This window comes from Aspergillus aculeatinus, assembly GCF_003184765.1.
Source record: "Aspergillus aculeatinus CBS 121060 unplaced genomic scaffold BO66scaffold_11, whole genome shotgun sequence".
Taxonomy (NCBI): domain Eukaryota; kingdom Fungi; phylum Ascomycota; class Eurotiomycetes; order Eurotiales; family Aspergillaceae; genus Aspergillus; species Aspergillus aculeatinus.
The window spans coordinates 432294-447366 of record NW_020291480.1 but is presented as its reverse complement, the minus strand read 5'-3'; the positions used below and the strand labels follow the sequence as shown (position 1 = coordinate 447366).

At 54.3% G+C, this 15073-nt stretch overlaps 7 protein-coding genes across 7 annotated transcripts; 5 read left to right on the top strand and 2 right to left on the bottom strand.

Annotated features, from left to right (window-relative positions):
• Positions 1–210: 210 nt before the first annotated feature.
• On the bottom strand, positions 211–1232 carry BO66DRAFT_369245 (ankyrin repeat domain-containing protein; the record flags this gene model as incomplete). The annotated part of the gene is made up of 2 exons (XM_025645367.1): positions 596–1232; positions 211–523 (listed from the first exon to the last, which is right to left on the bottom strand). The coding sequence occupies exons 1-2, from the start codon at positions 1039–1041 to the stop codon at positions 211–213; spliced, it is 759 nt and encodes a 252-aa protein (XP_025506434.1). The 5' UTR covers positions 1042–1232.
• A 177-nt stretch (positions 1233–1409) lies between these two features.
• Positions 1410–1750, top strand: BO66DRAFT_436276 (uncharacterized protein; the record flags this gene model as incomplete). The annotated part of the gene is made up of 2 exons (XM_025650914.1): positions 1410–1508; positions 1625–1750. The coding sequence occupies 2 exons, from the start codon at positions 1410–1412 to the stop codon at positions 1748–1750; spliced, it is 225 nt and encodes a 74-aa protein (XP_025506433.1).
• Positions 1751–2724: 974 nt separating this feature from the next.
• BO66DRAFT_409547 (O-acetyltransferase) lies at positions 2725–4209 on the top strand (the record flags this gene model as incomplete). The annotated part of the gene is made up of 1 exon (XM_025649194.1): positions 2725–4209. One exon carries the CDS (start codon positions 2725–2727, stop codon positions 4207–4209), a length of 1485 nt encoding a protein of 494 aa, XP_025506432.1.
• Positions 4210–6742: 2533 nt separating this feature from the next.
• BO66DRAFT_436274 (uncharacterized protein) lies at positions 6743–7804 on the top strand (the record flags this gene model as incomplete). Its single annotated transcript, XM_025650913.1, has 3 exons — positions 6743–6888; positions 7409–7686; positions 7752–7804. The coding sequence occupies 3 exons, from the start codon at positions 6743–6745 to the stop codon at positions 7802–7804; spliced, it is 477 nt and encodes a 158-aa protein (XP_025506431.1).
• Positions 7805–8484: 680 nt separating this feature from the next.
• On the top strand, positions 8485–10678 carry BO66DRAFT_344756 (Zn(II)2Cys6 transcription factor). Its single transcript, XM_025644528.1, has 6 exons — positions 8485–8655; positions 8717–8797; positions 8856–9284; positions 9360–9578; positions 9629–9918; positions 9989–10678. The coding sequence occupies exons 1-6, from the start codon at positions 8558–8560 to the stop codon at positions 10663–10665; spliced, it is 1794 nt and encodes a 597-aa protein (XP_025506430.1). The 5' UTR covers positions 8485–8557; the 3' UTR covers positions 10666–10678.
• A 1032-nt stretch (positions 10679–11710) lies between these two features.
• BO66DRAFT_399529 (uncharacterized protein) lies at positions 11711–12571 on the top strand (the record flags this gene model as incomplete). Its single annotated transcript, XM_025648688.1, has 2 exons — positions 11711–12083; positions 12213–12571. The coding sequence occupies 2 exons, from the start codon at positions 11711–11713 to the stop codon at positions 12569–12571; spliced, it is 732 nt and encodes a 243-aa protein (XP_025506429.1).
• Positions 12572–12832: 261 nt separating this feature from the next.
• Positions 12833–14686, bottom strand: BO66DRAFT_409546 (EXPERA domain-containing protein; the record flags this gene model as incomplete). Its single annotated transcript, XM_025649193.1, has 2 exons — positions 12833–12858; positions 13984–14686. 2 exons carry the CDS (start codon positions 14684–14686, stop codon positions 12833–12835), a joined length of 729 nt encoding a protein of 242 aa, XP_025506428.1.
• Positions 14687–15073: the final 387 nt, after the last annotated feature.

Below are 15073 nucleotides of genomic sequence, written 5' to 3'. Positions count from 1 at the left end.
CAAATTGACTTCTAGTGACGATTGGCTTCTCAATTAATCTTTCATTCTCGATCTACCATATCAACGAGACGAATAAGTCTGTGTTTCCTCAAAAGAAAGCCTTTGTCAAACACCTTCAGATGAACTACATTGGTAAGATATACTGAAGAAGGCCATGATTATGCCATCGTTCTGAGAACGTATCAGCAATTAGCATGTTATGACTGTCACTCACTCATCCTCCAGACCAGCCGATTTCACCAACTCAATCACCTCCTCATTCCCTCCCTGCTTTGCAGCCCACAGATTCGATCGCCCCATCTCATCTCTAAAGTGAACATTCGCCCCTTTGCCCAGCAGATACATCACCGGCTCTCGCTGGCCCTTATACGCCGCACGATACAACGCCGTGCCCCATTGATCCGCCTCCACGATTCCACAGTTCGTCCACCACCCACTGGCTTCCTCCAGATCCGGCCCATGCTCCACCAGCAGCTTCAGCGCCTCCATATTACCCAGCTCCGCCGCGGCAATGTGCGCGGCACTTCTCCCCTGGCGCCATCCATGCTGCAGCATCAACCGCAGGATCTCCACGGACGGCTTCTTGCCAGCTAACACGGCCACGCCGGGCTCCAGGTCATCGTACCCGCCCCACGCCTCGTTGGGATCCTGTCCGTTCTCCAGCAGGAAGCGCGCGATTTCCACATTGCCGTAGTAGGCTGCTAGACTCAGCGCATCGCCGAAGACCTCGCTGTGGTGGCCGTTCAGATCGAGCCCGTTCTTGACCAGGCTCTTCCAGACGGCAAGGGATTGTGCGTAGCAGGCTTGATGGTAGAACTCATTGTTCAAGGAGCCTGGGGCGACGTGAAACCCCTCGCTGAGGACCCAGTCCAATATGTCGAGCTGAGCTTTGCCTGCCGCCCGGGCGGCGATGTGGGCTAGTAGGCTGGGTTGCTTTTCAGGATCGGTTGACTGGTACAGGTCTCGAATGTCTTGGAGATCGCCGCTGGTGGTGTCTGTTTCAACTTTCTCGTGCACGTGCCTTCCCAAAGATGACCCCATAATAGAGATGTGCGTCTTTGTATGAGAGAGCAGAGAGCGAGAACGGTGTCTGAAAGAAAGGTTTGCTTTCCGTGTCTCACGATGTAATTGAGCAGGAGCTCCCTACTGAGTGGATGATGGAGAGCTTTGGGGTGTCCTGGGTCGAGCTGCTGATGTTGGCGAGAATTGTTCGGAGATCATACTAGCACGGCTGTGACATTGCGCCTGTTGAGTGAAAGGGATGAGAATCCTGTCAGATTCCCAACTTGGTCTCCATTGACTGGTTTAGGTGGCTTACTAAGACTATCATAGGCTCCCAACGAACAACTTCTAATTGATGTTGAGCCTCACAAGCATCCTCGATCGATATTCCAAGCAGGAACCCACTCATGAGCTTCTTCATTGGCCAGCCGGAGAAGTCCATCAACGAGCTGGTCAAGTGGACGAACGGGCAGCACCTCACCTCGGTGCGCGACATCTGGCAGAACGTCAACTTCTTCCAGAGGGCCACTACAAGAACGTCGACGCGGCCACCTTCACCCTCTCCCAGCAGGCCTTCCCCAAGTAGTCCCAGCAGGCCTTCTCCAAGTAATACGCGCAGCAGACGGTGGGCACCGCCTACCTCATCTTTCCGCACGACAAGACCCCCGCGATGACCGGCATCTTCTACAGCGTCGAGCTACCGGAGACCATCGCCCATGGGAACGTCGAGATTGTCTGGATCAATTAGAATAAGATCCACGAGAAGGGGTATGAGTGAAAGTTGGAGACTAAGGTCAATAGGAAGAAGGGGGAGAGCAAGCCTGCGGGTGCTTAGAGGTTTCGGACTTCGGACGGTTGGCGGGTTTCGGTTGTCCTTGATGTTCATTGAGCTAGAGGACTGTTTATGGTTCACTTTTGGAAATTCTTTGGGGAAATATTCCTGCGGTGGGAGTTCATAGGTTGAGATTGTTTGGTTGAGCTACCACGTTTGGGAGAGTTTGTCATAAAGGCGAAACTGTATGATAGTACGAACGGGTAAGCAATTTGGACCATGATGTATCTTCAGAGGCAGCAAACTGCTATAATCGAGGCTTTGACTGAAGATTTATCATTGAGAATAGCTGCGAGGCTGGATATGTACACAATCATGGGGTGTTCCGACAGCGCTTGGGGATTTCTCCTCGCGGCTCACCCCCATCGGGGAGAGGATGAGGTTTCCAGGGAGGGTGAGTGGTTGCAGGCGAGACAACACGAAAACTCTACCACAACCTCCCCATGCCACTTCAGATCTTCCCATGAGCTGTGCTTCTTTTCGGATGTTTCCGGGCCGTTACCTTCTTTCTAATTAGATCACCTGTTCCATGATCAGTTCATTGTCCGCTCAACCCTGGTTATCTGCATCTAAGATCGGTTTCTTGGTGATTGCTCGAGCGAGTGAGGCATTTGACTCAGCTATCTATGCAAGCTTTTCCGGTCATCAGGGGAGAATCCTGATATTAAGGCACGTGTTAGTATACATTAGGAAGGAGTCGAACGTCCCCCCGGTCCTATTAGAAAGACCGTTGGCACTTGACCCTGCCCATAGGTACCTCGAGACTATTCATACCGTGACCAGGAAGAGGCACTGAAAAGTGCTGAAAAGTGCACGAGTACTGACTACAATCAGACCTCAAGATCATTGCCCTCTTTCTGTGGTTCCCACTCGGTCAATTGTTCCAAGAGATGTCTATCTCCGATCCCGACGGGCACGTTCTGTCACCCCTCGACCATAGCATCCCAAAGGTGTATTTCACCTTCTACCTCTCTTTCAGCCTGCAGCAGCCAGAAAAGGGCTTGGGGTCACTTCGAAGCGGCATTAGAAAGCTCACCGAGGTCATTCCATTTATCACGTACGATGTGGTGTCCTCCGATATCAAATTTCCCGAGAACGTTCACTGCATCCGACCTCCCTCTGGTTCAACTCAGTCCGTATCTTTACTCCAAGTTAGAGACCATTCTCATGAATTAGTAACAGTACTTGGGAGCATCTCCACCTGCACGGGAGATGAAGAATTGGAATTCTCCAAGAAGTACGCACCCCTGCCGACAGTTTTGGATCTCACGCAACCCCAGCCTGCTATAAGATTTGCCGCCAACATAATGAAGGATGGGATTCTTCTGGGTGTCAGCTTCAACCATCTGGTCTTTGACGGCACCGGGGTTGGTAACATTCTCGGTGTTCTAAGCCATTGCTGCAGTGGTGCACAGAGCACGACAGACCTACATGAAGTCAACATGAAATTGCGTCAGCAATTGTGCCTTGAAAATGCAACCGGCAAAAGCGTATGGAAAGACTTTTCCGCCAGTTACAGCGCGGAAAGCCCTTTATCATGTTTACCCCCTGCAAAGTGCCATTCGGAAATAGCACCGCCGTTCCTCGAATCCTTCCGATTCAACGTGCCGGACCGAACGATCCGTCGGTTGAAAGGTGTTTGTACTGCCTTACTATCCACCAACCACCAGCACGAGACAAATGTGACCTCGCCGGACTACATCTCATGCCATGATGTGCTGACTTCCCTTCTTGCGGTGTGTCTGCGTCAGGATCAAGTCACAGCACTACACGAGGGTGAATACACAATCTCCTTTGCGGCCAACCTCCGACCTCGCATGAGGCCCCCCTGGCCCGACCTATATCTCGGGAACATGGTCGCCATGCTGCACGTGCCACAGTCGTCCCTGACAGAGAAAGTCAACATCGACAAAGGGATCATCGCGGCACATTATCTCAACATGCACAATGAGGACTTGATTCAAGTTGCCAACACAGCCGCCGCAGTCCGTCAGGAGATCCGAACCCTGACGGACCCGCACATTCGCAGCTTGATCACTTATTTGCGGCTGCAGCGCGACTGGGGAGCAATGAACATCAAAGGCGGCCACTTCTCCGTCACCAGTCTTCGGCATTTGAATGTTTATAGCTTCAACTTCGGCAGAGATTTGGGCACGGTAGCCGACTTTCGCCTACACGTGGAGCTGCTGGATGGTTTCCTGTGTGTGGTTCTTCCCAAAGGGAAGCACAAAGCATGGGACATTCAGTGCATGCTGCAAGAAGAACAGGTTCAAGCAGTCAAAAGCCATCGTCTTTTTCGTTGGCTAATGAGTGAATGTGATGGTCATGTCAAGCATGGTTACTGTGCCTCCCCATTGCACGGAACCATGGATTGAGGGTAATCCCCCCTCCTTCTGTATATCAGGTACCATGTGTTTGTCGTGAGCTAGGAAATGAGTTCCGGAGGAGGGGCTCCCTTTTCCCTTTCAGAAGGGCAGGAGCCAGTCGTACCTAGGCAACAAACTAGCAACCGTCCTAGGGAAGGATGCGCCTTCCGAGCCAGTTTGATGTCCCTCTATAATGGGTTTGACTAGGAGGAATGCACCACTCTATCCCATCTCCCAACGACCCTCATCCACTTACCATTACTATATCCAAATTATGTCTCGGGTCGATCCTACCTCAAGACCGCGAAGGTTCATCCGGAGAAAACCAAAACATCGCGGAGACATGATTCCTCCCTCTATCCCCCCATCTATTCCTCCTTCTATACAGCACATCGAAAACAGTCATCTATATCATTATCCATCATCAGCATCTTATCCACCTCGCAATCAGCAGTTCGTCGATCACTCCGCTCATAGTCATCCTCAGCCGGGCTTACTGCGTCATTCCAAGGACATCGACCACGCCGAAAGAGTGCAAGATTGGCTTTCCCGTAAGCCAGCGCTATCACCAAGCCTTTTGTCTGCTGAGTACTCCTAATGCTGCTTTTAGAGGCTGATTTGACACCAAGAAGGTGGCCGGAAGTGCAGTACATGGCCAAGAGAAAGTCAAAGGCAAGGCAGAGGAGGGAAAGGAGGAGAGCAGCAAAAGCTCAGCAGGCGTCAGAAAGGGCAGCCACGGCGTCAACGGCTGATCCCTCGACAGCGGAATTTTCGTCCACTCCCCCGACGACAGAAACAGAGCAAGCCAAGCAAGAGGAACCAACAACCAATGCACCGGACGTAGGTACCGAGGGGGGACCGACAACCGTTGAGCAGCTAGCGGAACAGCTTGCCAACTTAGCCAGCCTGATCGATTCCGTGATCAATACCCCCGTCGAAACCTACCCTCTTTTCATCTACCATGAGCCTTACTGGTTGGGACGAGGCAGTGCCACTCGCGCCATCCCAGGCCTTAATCGTGCTCTCGCAGTGGGCGTGATGGATTCCGAGCGCATGGGCGCTGTCCTCTCGAAGATTAAGCCATCGGAGATGATGGGCCTGCGAGACGTTTACCGGTCACTCTTCGATAGGGAATTGATGGACGATGTGAGAGAGAATACGGTTGGGCTGGTGGTCAGGCAGGATCCTCAGGAGGAAATTCGAGCTATTGACTTTGACTGCACGGGGGCACGTTATGAACTTCCGTCGGGTAGAGCTGTGACCATTCTAAAAGCTGTGACCGCGCCTACCCAGGAGCAGTTGGACACATTGTTGCCATCGGCAGCAGCCACTGGGAGCGATAGGTCGAGCGGGATGACTGGCAATGATGAATTTGCCGGAAGAGCGTTTCACTGACCTGCTGAGTAGGTAGGATGGTGGTCTTATACAGTTGCATAGTATCTGGAAGCCAGCTTAGAGTAACTCTGCTTAGCTTAGTTTTGGCTATTCTTCCACAATGAATAATTTGAGCTTGTCCAAATAGTGGATGAAGTGTAACGATTGTAGACTAAACAGTGCAGTGTGCTTTGCGGACACGAGTAAACGCAAAGTCTGTTCTGCTTGCTTTGCAACGCGCCTCATGAGCTCTTTGGAAGATGGGACCTTTTCCCCCTTCGGTCGAAGTCTTCTTGTGCTTCTTTCGATGGATCACAGGTAGACTACCATGTCGGGGGCGGAGGTGGCCGCTCAGTCCCAAACTGGAATTTGAGCCCGACTTCCGAGGTCGGTCACCGAGGCGCAGGGAAGATCCTCGGGAATTTCCCGAGGTGTGGAGACTCTCCATGACTAAGCGGGATTCAAAGCGGCCTAGACTATCGACACGTGACCGATAAGCATCAACGAAATTATTCTGTGATGTCGACTCTCCTCTCGAATGATGTCGGTGTTGTCATGGCAGACGTGGCCACAGTCTACCCTCTGCACAGCTGACGAACATTATGACGTCCTGCTACCTATTATAGAATCACCCAAGGGATCCTGCCCTCCGGAAGGCGCTCCATTTCCCCGGAATCGTCGGGCGGCACGTCGATCGTCCTCGGAGCAACTGATCTTCCTCCTTTCGATAAGCTTCGATAGAACAGAAGTCAGGACCGCTATGAAGACTGCCTAGCTATCAGTCTCGGCTCGACTATGGATGGATTTTGGCGCTGGGAATCTCCATTTAGAACACTCTACTCCTACGCATGACTTCCCTCCGACGCAATTAATCGCATCGCTTAAACGTGCTGCCAAGATGTCCCCGACTCCGGCTCTTGCAACATTGGAAACAATAGTGTGCTACTGCGCCCCTCTCATATAGGGACCGCCAAGCACCGATGGGATGATGTGATGGTGAAGCGATTAGCCGGTCGCCCCTAAGGCTGAAGGGCTGCAGCGGTTGGGGTGGGGACCGTCGAGCTGCGTGCGTACGTATGCCTCTATCCACTTTTGGTGGCGCTGGAGCGGCTAGCGACGCCCTCGGTGGGAACATCAACCATCATGGCGCAGTCTGTTGACCACGCCGATGGAGGAACAGTGCAAGACCCTGTATGTTCTCTGTCTATCTGTCTTCAATCAAGGGTTGCAGCAATTGCGCATAGTCGAGACATCATCGTCAACAGGCGTGAGTCGGGTCATTGGCAGCACCCGTCCTGACGCGTCAGGAACCGCGTACGTACCACCCGTGGACTTCGAAAGGCACGCAAAACCCTAAATCAATGAGTGGCAGCGGAAAATGCCAAGACTCCCAAAGATTGGGGCGATAGATCGGGGGGCGCCCACTCTCCCCAGCTCTCTCTCCCCCTGGATAGGCAACATCATTCGAGTATTCATCAGCCCCCCTGCCGGAGTTTTGTCAGCGGTAGTGTCATCGGGGTTTATTGACTCAAGAGGCTGTTTCGATTGATAGCCAAGCCCCGATCTGCGTTGCCTGTCTAGCCCGATGATGTCGTATGTGGCTATGATGTGTGCCACATTTCTGGAAGGAGGGAGGGAAAGTCTGGGTCTGCTCTGCGAGCTCCACTGCTTGGCTGAGCGACTGTCTGTCTATATAAGAGGGGCTGACCACCTCCGTTCCTTCTGTGTTCCTCATCAAACAAACAAACCATCTATCCTCTATCTATCTTTCACAATGGGTCTCTTCCACCACCACAACCACCACGAAAACCCCCCTCACCACGGCGGCCCCCAGGGCGGTCCTCCTGGCCCTGGCGGTCCCGGCGGTCCTCACGGCGGTCCTCAAGGCGGTCCTCACGGCGGCCCTGGAGGCCCCGGAGGCCCTGGCGGTCCTGAACACTTTGGTGGCCCTCAAGGCGGTCCTCACGGCGGTCCCGGCGGCCCTGGTGGCCCTGGTGGTCCTGGCGGCCCTCACGGTGGTCCTCACGGCGGCCCTGGAGGCCCTGGAGGCCCTGGTGGTCCCGGCGGCCCTCACGGTCACGGTGGCCCTCAAGGCGGTCCCGGCGGACGCTGGTAAAGTAAGTTAGCCAACCAAGTCACATCATATGCACCACGATCAATCACTAACGCCTGAATAGTACGATCACACCTACCTCCGACCACCATTTCACCGCGCTTCGCCAGGAGTTGAAGCTTGCTTGGACTGTACATACGTTGTTGGATTTGGCTGTGGTTGAACATGTCTTGCATCACATACATTTGCCATGATTGAATGGCTCAAATACCCAATACAATCAGAAATCATAATTCGACAAGTTGCTTAAACATCCTCCTGATCTTGTATTTCCCCAAATTCTTGTAGACCTCTTGGCTCATACGCACTCTACTCTCCGTTTCAATCACAATAGCGTTGTCGGGATAGACAGAAGATGTCATTAGAATCCCTGGTTACTGTACCCATCTCTGGTGGGGCTCGTTGTTCTAGATGAACAGGTTCCACGTGGTACGTCATACACACAGCTGATTTAGCGCTGAGATTGATAAGGTGTTGTTGATATACTTAGACTAAGTCTTTGGAAATCTAGGCCAATGATAAGATTTGTCGGATGAGTTCATGTGAGACTCGACAGTTGCATAATTGATGTAGTATGAATCCTCTTCATAGCTCAGGTTGTGCTCAATATCAAATTGACCACCACTATATCGAATCCAACTCACAATTTCAACGATAATAAACTTTGGTCCATGCCTATATTTCCGCCCCCAAGTCGGAGAACGGAGCCCTGCTGCCTCAGGCAGAAACAACGGACACGGAATCCCGTCCCCGTTCAAAGTCATCAGCTCCTGTCCTTTACGCTCTTCAACCGGCTCCCAGCCTGGAGCTTGCCTCGTTCTTCTAGATTCACCCAAGCGAGTTTATTCTCACTCTAACTGTGTGTTCGTCATGCGCAGCCAGGAAGTTACGCCACTCAAAGCATGCCGGCCATGTTCCAAGGCCAAGACCCGGTGCGATCCCGGGCCAACCAGCCAAGCCTGTCAGAGGTATGGGTGCAATGCTTGAGAAACATCATGTAGTTCCGGAGTCATACTGACAGCGAAGCAGATGCCATCGTCTACGGAAAGAATGCACGAAGCAAGCCCCAGGAGCGCACAGTCTGGGCAAGCCCCGAACCAGAACGTTGACGTACGTGCTGTCCATCCTCTCGCACTGCCATAATTGACGCCAAGAACACCCACTCCAGGGACGTGCGACGATTAGAGAAGAAACTGGAGAACATGACCTCACTACTGGGGGCCACACAGCAGCCCATTGAAGGCATAATCTCCAACTGCGGGTGCCTGACACCCGTCGGCCAGATGCCCCAGATGCCACAACCACAGACCCATTCTTCGAGCGGGTCCGACGAGACACCGCAGGCGACAATCCCCGTCTTCCACCAGCGCATGGCGACGCGCTTCCCGTTCGTTGCGTGCGCCTCCCCTCTGTCGGATGATGAGCTTCTCCTCCGCAAACCGTTCCTCCACATGGTCATGTCCATGATCGCCTGCCAGGATCAGGAGACGCAGTGGGACATCGCCGGGAAGGTCAAGGCGTACCTGGTTGAACGGGTCATGGTCAACGGAGAAGCTAGTATGGATCTCTTTCAGGGGTTTCTTCTCTTCCTTGCGTGGTGAGTCGCCCCCCTCTTGATCGTTCACTATTTGATTACAGCTTTGACCGCCGTGGGGGTGTGTGTGTGAAATAGGGCGCATATCCACGTCCCCTCGCCGGAACAACTGTGCAACTATCTCCATCTTCTGGTGGCTCAGAGCAAAAACCTGGGCTTAGCCAGAGATGTGTCGAGCGGGGCGCCGCAATCCGTGTTGTCGTATATGAAGTGCAGACAGTTTGAGCGGCCGTCCGGCCCGGGCCGGATTCTGGAAGAGCGCAAGGCTTATCTGGGGTGCTTCTACCTCGTCACGATGTATGTCTCATCATCCTCGGTTTTGACGATGCTACGACTGACCCAGCCAGGATCTCGATGTGTCTAGGGGAGTCCGAGCCCATGCAGTATACAAGCTACATGGAAGAGAGCTACCAAGTGCTCCAAGCAGCGGCGCAAGGAGAATCCGATCGATACCTGTTATGTCTGGTCGATCTCGCTCGCATGGCGGAGAAAATCCACCGCACCCTTCAGCCAGACCACCCGCATGATTCGATTAGCTCCTCGGGCTGCTCACACAGAGGAATTGCCATCCGATGGCTGCAGAAGGAGCTCGAACAGCTCAAGCCTGCGCTTGCTTTCGACGATCCCACACAGTCCTGTAAGCCCCTTCCCCCCGCATCACAAGAAAACCAAGAGCACTTTTAACAAGGGACCTAATAATGCGACAGCATTCCTCCTCCTCCAATACCACAACCTCGAACTCTTCGTCTACCGCACCGCCCTCCGCCGCGACCCCGACTTCAGGAAGACCACCTACCCGCCCACCCACCTCACCACCCTGCACGCCTGTCTCCACGCCGTGAAATCCTTCTTCGACACCTTCTTCGCCATCCCCTCCTCCGCCTTCTTCCACATGCCCTACCTCCTCTGGTGCCAACTCGGCCACGGCTTCTTGATCCTGTCCCACATCTCCGTCTACGACGATGGAGACGACGACGGCGACGACGACGATAGCCCAGCACAGAGCCTCTGGGACAGGGAGTACGCGCGCCAGGTCATAGATTATCAGGCCACGATCGACCGACTCACGCAGAAGGTGGCGGATGCGGTGACGGTCGCCCGCGAGGAAGGGACCCTTGTCCCGAGGGTGTTTAGCAAGGTGACTTCTCGGATCGCCATGTGGCGGGATGCCCATGCGAGGCAGGAGGAGGCCTTGCGGCAGCGACAGCGGCAGAGAAGTCAGGTTCCGTCTGCGTCTACGGTTACGACGTCCACGACGACAACGAGCCCCGAGGTTGTTGTTGTTGGGATGGAGACGGAGACGGAGACGGAGGAATTGGTGCCGGGCATGGGATTGGAGGATTTGTTGATGATTGGGCCCATGTGGGAGTTCTTGCCTTTCTAGCCCGGGGGGGGGGGGGGGGTGTCCTTCGTGCTATGGTTGGACTCTGGTTTGGTTAGGCTATAGGGCTAGAGCGAGAATGGATGGAATAAGGCTGACGAGGCAAAGGTGGAGGAGGGCATTATGGTTTCTGTACAATAGATATGGATTCCGTTCGCTTCTTCCCGGAACCTTGGCTGTCTGCTTATATACCACCCGTGCACCGACTGTACCTGCGAAAATGGCTCGCACCCATTCGTTATGTGCAAGGCATGAGTGGAATCTCACAAGCAACTAATACAGCCTCAGCCGCATAAGTGGGTCTGCATCCATCCATCACTACGGAGTATGCGGGGGGTGGGAAGGGGAAGGGGGAGGGGGGGGGGGGCTCACGTCATCTTCCAATTCTGACAGCATTGATTAACCCGTGAATTCTACCCTGGTTGTCTCGGAAGAACATTGCTGTACATTGTTTGGATGGCAGAGGCAGCTACCGGATACTCTGCAAATGGAAGACCATCTGCTCAGTTCAAAAGGATGAAAGGATCAAATCGAGATCATCACACCTTGACCTCCCTCATCTAGTGAGATAGTCTACGGAGTACATATACGAGCACTTACTGAGTCGGTTAGTTGGACTAGTCCTGTCCCATCTTCATCACCAGGGTAAGCGACCCGCCGATCGCAATCACACTAGCTGCGCGAGGAATGCCAGCAGCCAACGGGCACGTCGATGTCAATGCGAATTCTCCACTCGATTTGACCCTGGCCCCGTTGCCCGTGCCCGATACATTTTAGACATTTTAGCGCAGGGACAGACGGGGAGTGGGGAAAGTCACGGAAATACATAGCATAGCTTAAGTAGGTAGGGTAGGCAAGGTACCTAGGGTTCCTCTTCTCTTCTTACACTTTCCTTTCTCCGTACCCTAACTAATGTACTAGTGGCAGTGGTAGTTAAGTTAGTGGCAGTCTCACTCCCCACGCTCACTCCTAATTTCTTCACATCTCATCTTACTCTCCCCATCCTCTTCCACCCGGCAATTTCACCCCCACAACGAAGGACTACACAATGACCGACAACACCACCGAAATCCAAGGCTTCGCCTCCCGCCGCAACAACACCTGCCTCGCCGACGAGGTCAGCTGCGGCCGCACCTGGGACACCTGGTACGCCTGCTGCCCGTCGGGTTCCTACTGCCCCGGCAGCAAGGTCAGCATCCCCAATAACGTCTGCTGCCCGAGCTGGACCGACTGCACCGCCCAGATCGAGGACCCGCCCGTGTGCGCCGACGCCCAGTGGGCCCTGTACAACTACAGCGGGTATTTCTGCTGCGAGGGCGATACCCAGGGGTTCGGGGTGAAGAAGGAGACGTGGGTCGGGTGTGCGCCGGCAGGATTTCAGGGGGATGCGTCGTTTTCGGCGTTGAATGTTATTGCGCAAGGTATTTCGTTCCATCCTCCTTGCACTGGGATTTGGGGTTTATGCGGGATATAAGTTTGAGGGCTAAGGGGTGTTTTGGGTGGCGTTGGGTTAGAAACGACTGCGAGTGCGACTGCTACTTCGGGTACAGCGACGATAACAGGAACTGCAACGACGACTGGAACGAGCGGAACGGCGGTATCTTCGACAACGACGACAACGGCTGCATCGACTGCCCATTCACACGGGGTCAATACAGGGGCGGTTGCCGGGGGCGTGGTTGGAGGGGTTCTAGGTGTCGCTGCGTTGGCGGCCGCCATCTGGCTGCTGATGCGACGCCGGAAGAAGACGCAGTCCCCCGGGTACCAGCCGGGTGTGTCGTCGCAGCCACAGAATGCGGGTTATATGTATGAGGCTACCGGGGAATCGAGGCTAGGCGAGCTGCATAGTGAGCCCACGCGGATTGAGCTGGTGGGCCACAAAGATCAGTTGAGGCATGAGTTGCCTTGATATATGCCATATTCGACTTTGATCCGTTAAAAAAGACGTCCTTCCTTCGAACGGACTGACGAACTTGAAGTTACTTGTGGGAATCCATGCACAGGCTTTTCAATGAGCGTTCCCCGCATATCACTGAAGAATGTGAGAATGTACTATATTGATACCCGGCGACTTGGGTGTAAGTCGAGAGGTGAACCTGGCGTTCTAGCTTCTAAACCGACAGAGATTTACCCGGCCGGGCATCAAAAACAGCTCATGTCTTGCGCGTTGTCATATTGGTCCAGACGAAGGGCTTTCTTCAGACACGCACATGCAGGAATTTGGCGAATTGTGTCCCGAGACATGCTGGGACAAGCACACGTCGCCCTCATGATCGGGCTGGGCTAGAAGTGTTCTCTGGGTGTTCCGGTACAGCTGTTTCACTTTCAAGTCCTGGTACGTATGCTGAATAATTGAGAACATACTTCTGCCATGCCCCTCGACTAACCAAGCCCCCTTGTCTCCGCTCCGTGACAGCAGCTGTCACCAAGTATTTCCTTCTACGAGACAAATCAGATCAATTCCATGTCAAATCATATGTTAGAAGGCTCACCGATCTGGCGGGCAATGAGATCGACATCGCCTCCGAACATCCATTTGATTTCATCCTGCATTCGGATCAGCCGGCTGTCAGCAATCCACCAAGCCCCAAGCCCCCACACCATAGGATCTCTCTCAATAGCTCTTGTCGCGCGCAGTGGGAGAGGTAGATGGTAAGGCTTCGACACGAGAGACTAGATAGTCTGTCTGAGAGAAACGGAGTGTACCATTACGTTGAAAATTGCGCATTGTTTGAACGGATGGCCGGACCTGGGTTAGACCTTCGTACCACTGCCCGAGAATGTCTCTATAGAACTTCCAGCCGCAGTGTGAGCAGTGGGGGATTCGCACGTAATCTTCATGGATATGTGCTTGGGGGTCCATTATTCAAGCAACGAAAAGCAAATGCGAGAAGTCGAAGATGCAATAGAGCGCAATAACTCGTAGTCATCTCCTGGGGAAAGTCGAAGTTGATCCATTACGGGTAGGGGGGATGTTTCGGGCAACGACGAGGACTTGAGTGCCGGCTAGAGGTTATATCACGAGACCGCCACGACTAGTGAGGTTAGTTCGCTGCCTCGGCTACTCTTTCCTAACCTCACAAGTACCGTCTCAGGAACAACAATCACAGGTTTTAGCTACAGGGTATATACACCAAATATACATGGTAGATGAACAACAGTCTCTTGGATAAGAAAGAAAAGAGATCCATAATACAAAGCAGAACGGCGCAAATCGCACACTCGATATCAACTATACAATCCATAAAGTTTTTACTTATCTCTTCCGCGAAGGAGCCGCAGCAGAGCTAGCAGCGCCGCCCATCAACTCGGGCGTGCCACCGACAAAGGCGCGGACGATCTCCTTCTGCGCGCGCCAGATGACCCAGACGGGCACGATGACCCACAGCCCGTTGAAGAACGTCAGGTAGACATACACGTACATCCAGTGGCTCGTGTTCAGCGCGGGGCTGCCGGCCAACCACTCCGGCACGAAGGTCATGAAGCCGCCGTACAGCTCGGCGGTGGCCAGACAGGCGGCCACCAGCCAGGTCCGGGCCACGACCACGCCGCGCTGCTTGCTGCCCAGCCGCCCGTGCGACAGCCGGTACAGGCTGTAGCAGATGTAGGCGGCGGCGGGGCCCCCGAGCAGGACGGTCAGCAGCTCGATGGAGATGACGGTGGGGTCGGCGCCGCCCCAGCGGTGGTCGGCCTTGGCGTACTCCTGCCACAGGCGGGCGGTGGGGTCCCACGAGGCCCCGTAGGTGGCGCCGTAGGCGCGGTCGCGCTGGTTCAGGAACACGGGGCCGAAGCGGGACTGGGTGGCGGAGATGGTGATGGAGCTGAAGAAGCAGTGGTACAGGAAGGAGCCCTCGATCAGGAAGTGCGTGAGCGCGTCGTACGCGTGCCAGAAGAAGAGCAGGCTGGCCAGGTCTTGGTGCGCCGGGATGAGCCGGCGGCCCATGATGTAGGCGATCAGCATCGGGAGGAAGGCCATGACGAGGCAGCTGACGGTGGGCACGTCCAGCACAAACGGCTGGGCCATGATCGCGCTGTAGTCGTACAGGAGGGCTTGTTGGAGAAGGTTGTCGTCGGTGTGGACGGGTGCGTTCGGCTGGGGGAATGCCACGGCGGGAGGAGGCGCGGGGTTCGTGATGCGATCAACGGTCTGCGCAGCAATGGTGGTGCTGAGCAGGTGCGAGTGCAGGTTTGAGGCTATGTTCGTGAGGTGGGACTGCGCGGTCGTGAGGATGGACTCGACCGAGTCTTTAAGTGTCATGGTGGGCGGGTTGGAGACGTGGTGATTGATCGGGGAAGGACAATGAACGAGAAGGAACAAGTCAATTAAGTCTCTTGAGGTTTAAGAGGAAGTGGTCTTTCCCCCCCTGAGAGATCTCGCCCTCAAAGAAAGTCGCGTCGATGCGCGATCCGG

Bases quoted from the DNA above. Each gene is read 5' to 3' on its own strand.
- BO66DRAFT_344756 (XM_025644528.1), top strand. From the start codon at position 8,558: ATGCGCAGCCAGGAAGTTACGCCACTCAAAGCATGCCGGCCATGTTCC. The intron at 8,656-8,716 runs GTATGGGTGCAA...ACAGCGAAGCAG, and splicing joins ACCAGCCAAGCCTGTCAGAG to ATGCCATCGTCTACGGAAAG. The intron at 9,919-9,988 runs GTAAGCCCCTTC...ATAATGCGACAG, and splicing joins CGACGATCCCACACAGTCCT to CATTCCTCCTCCTCCAATAC.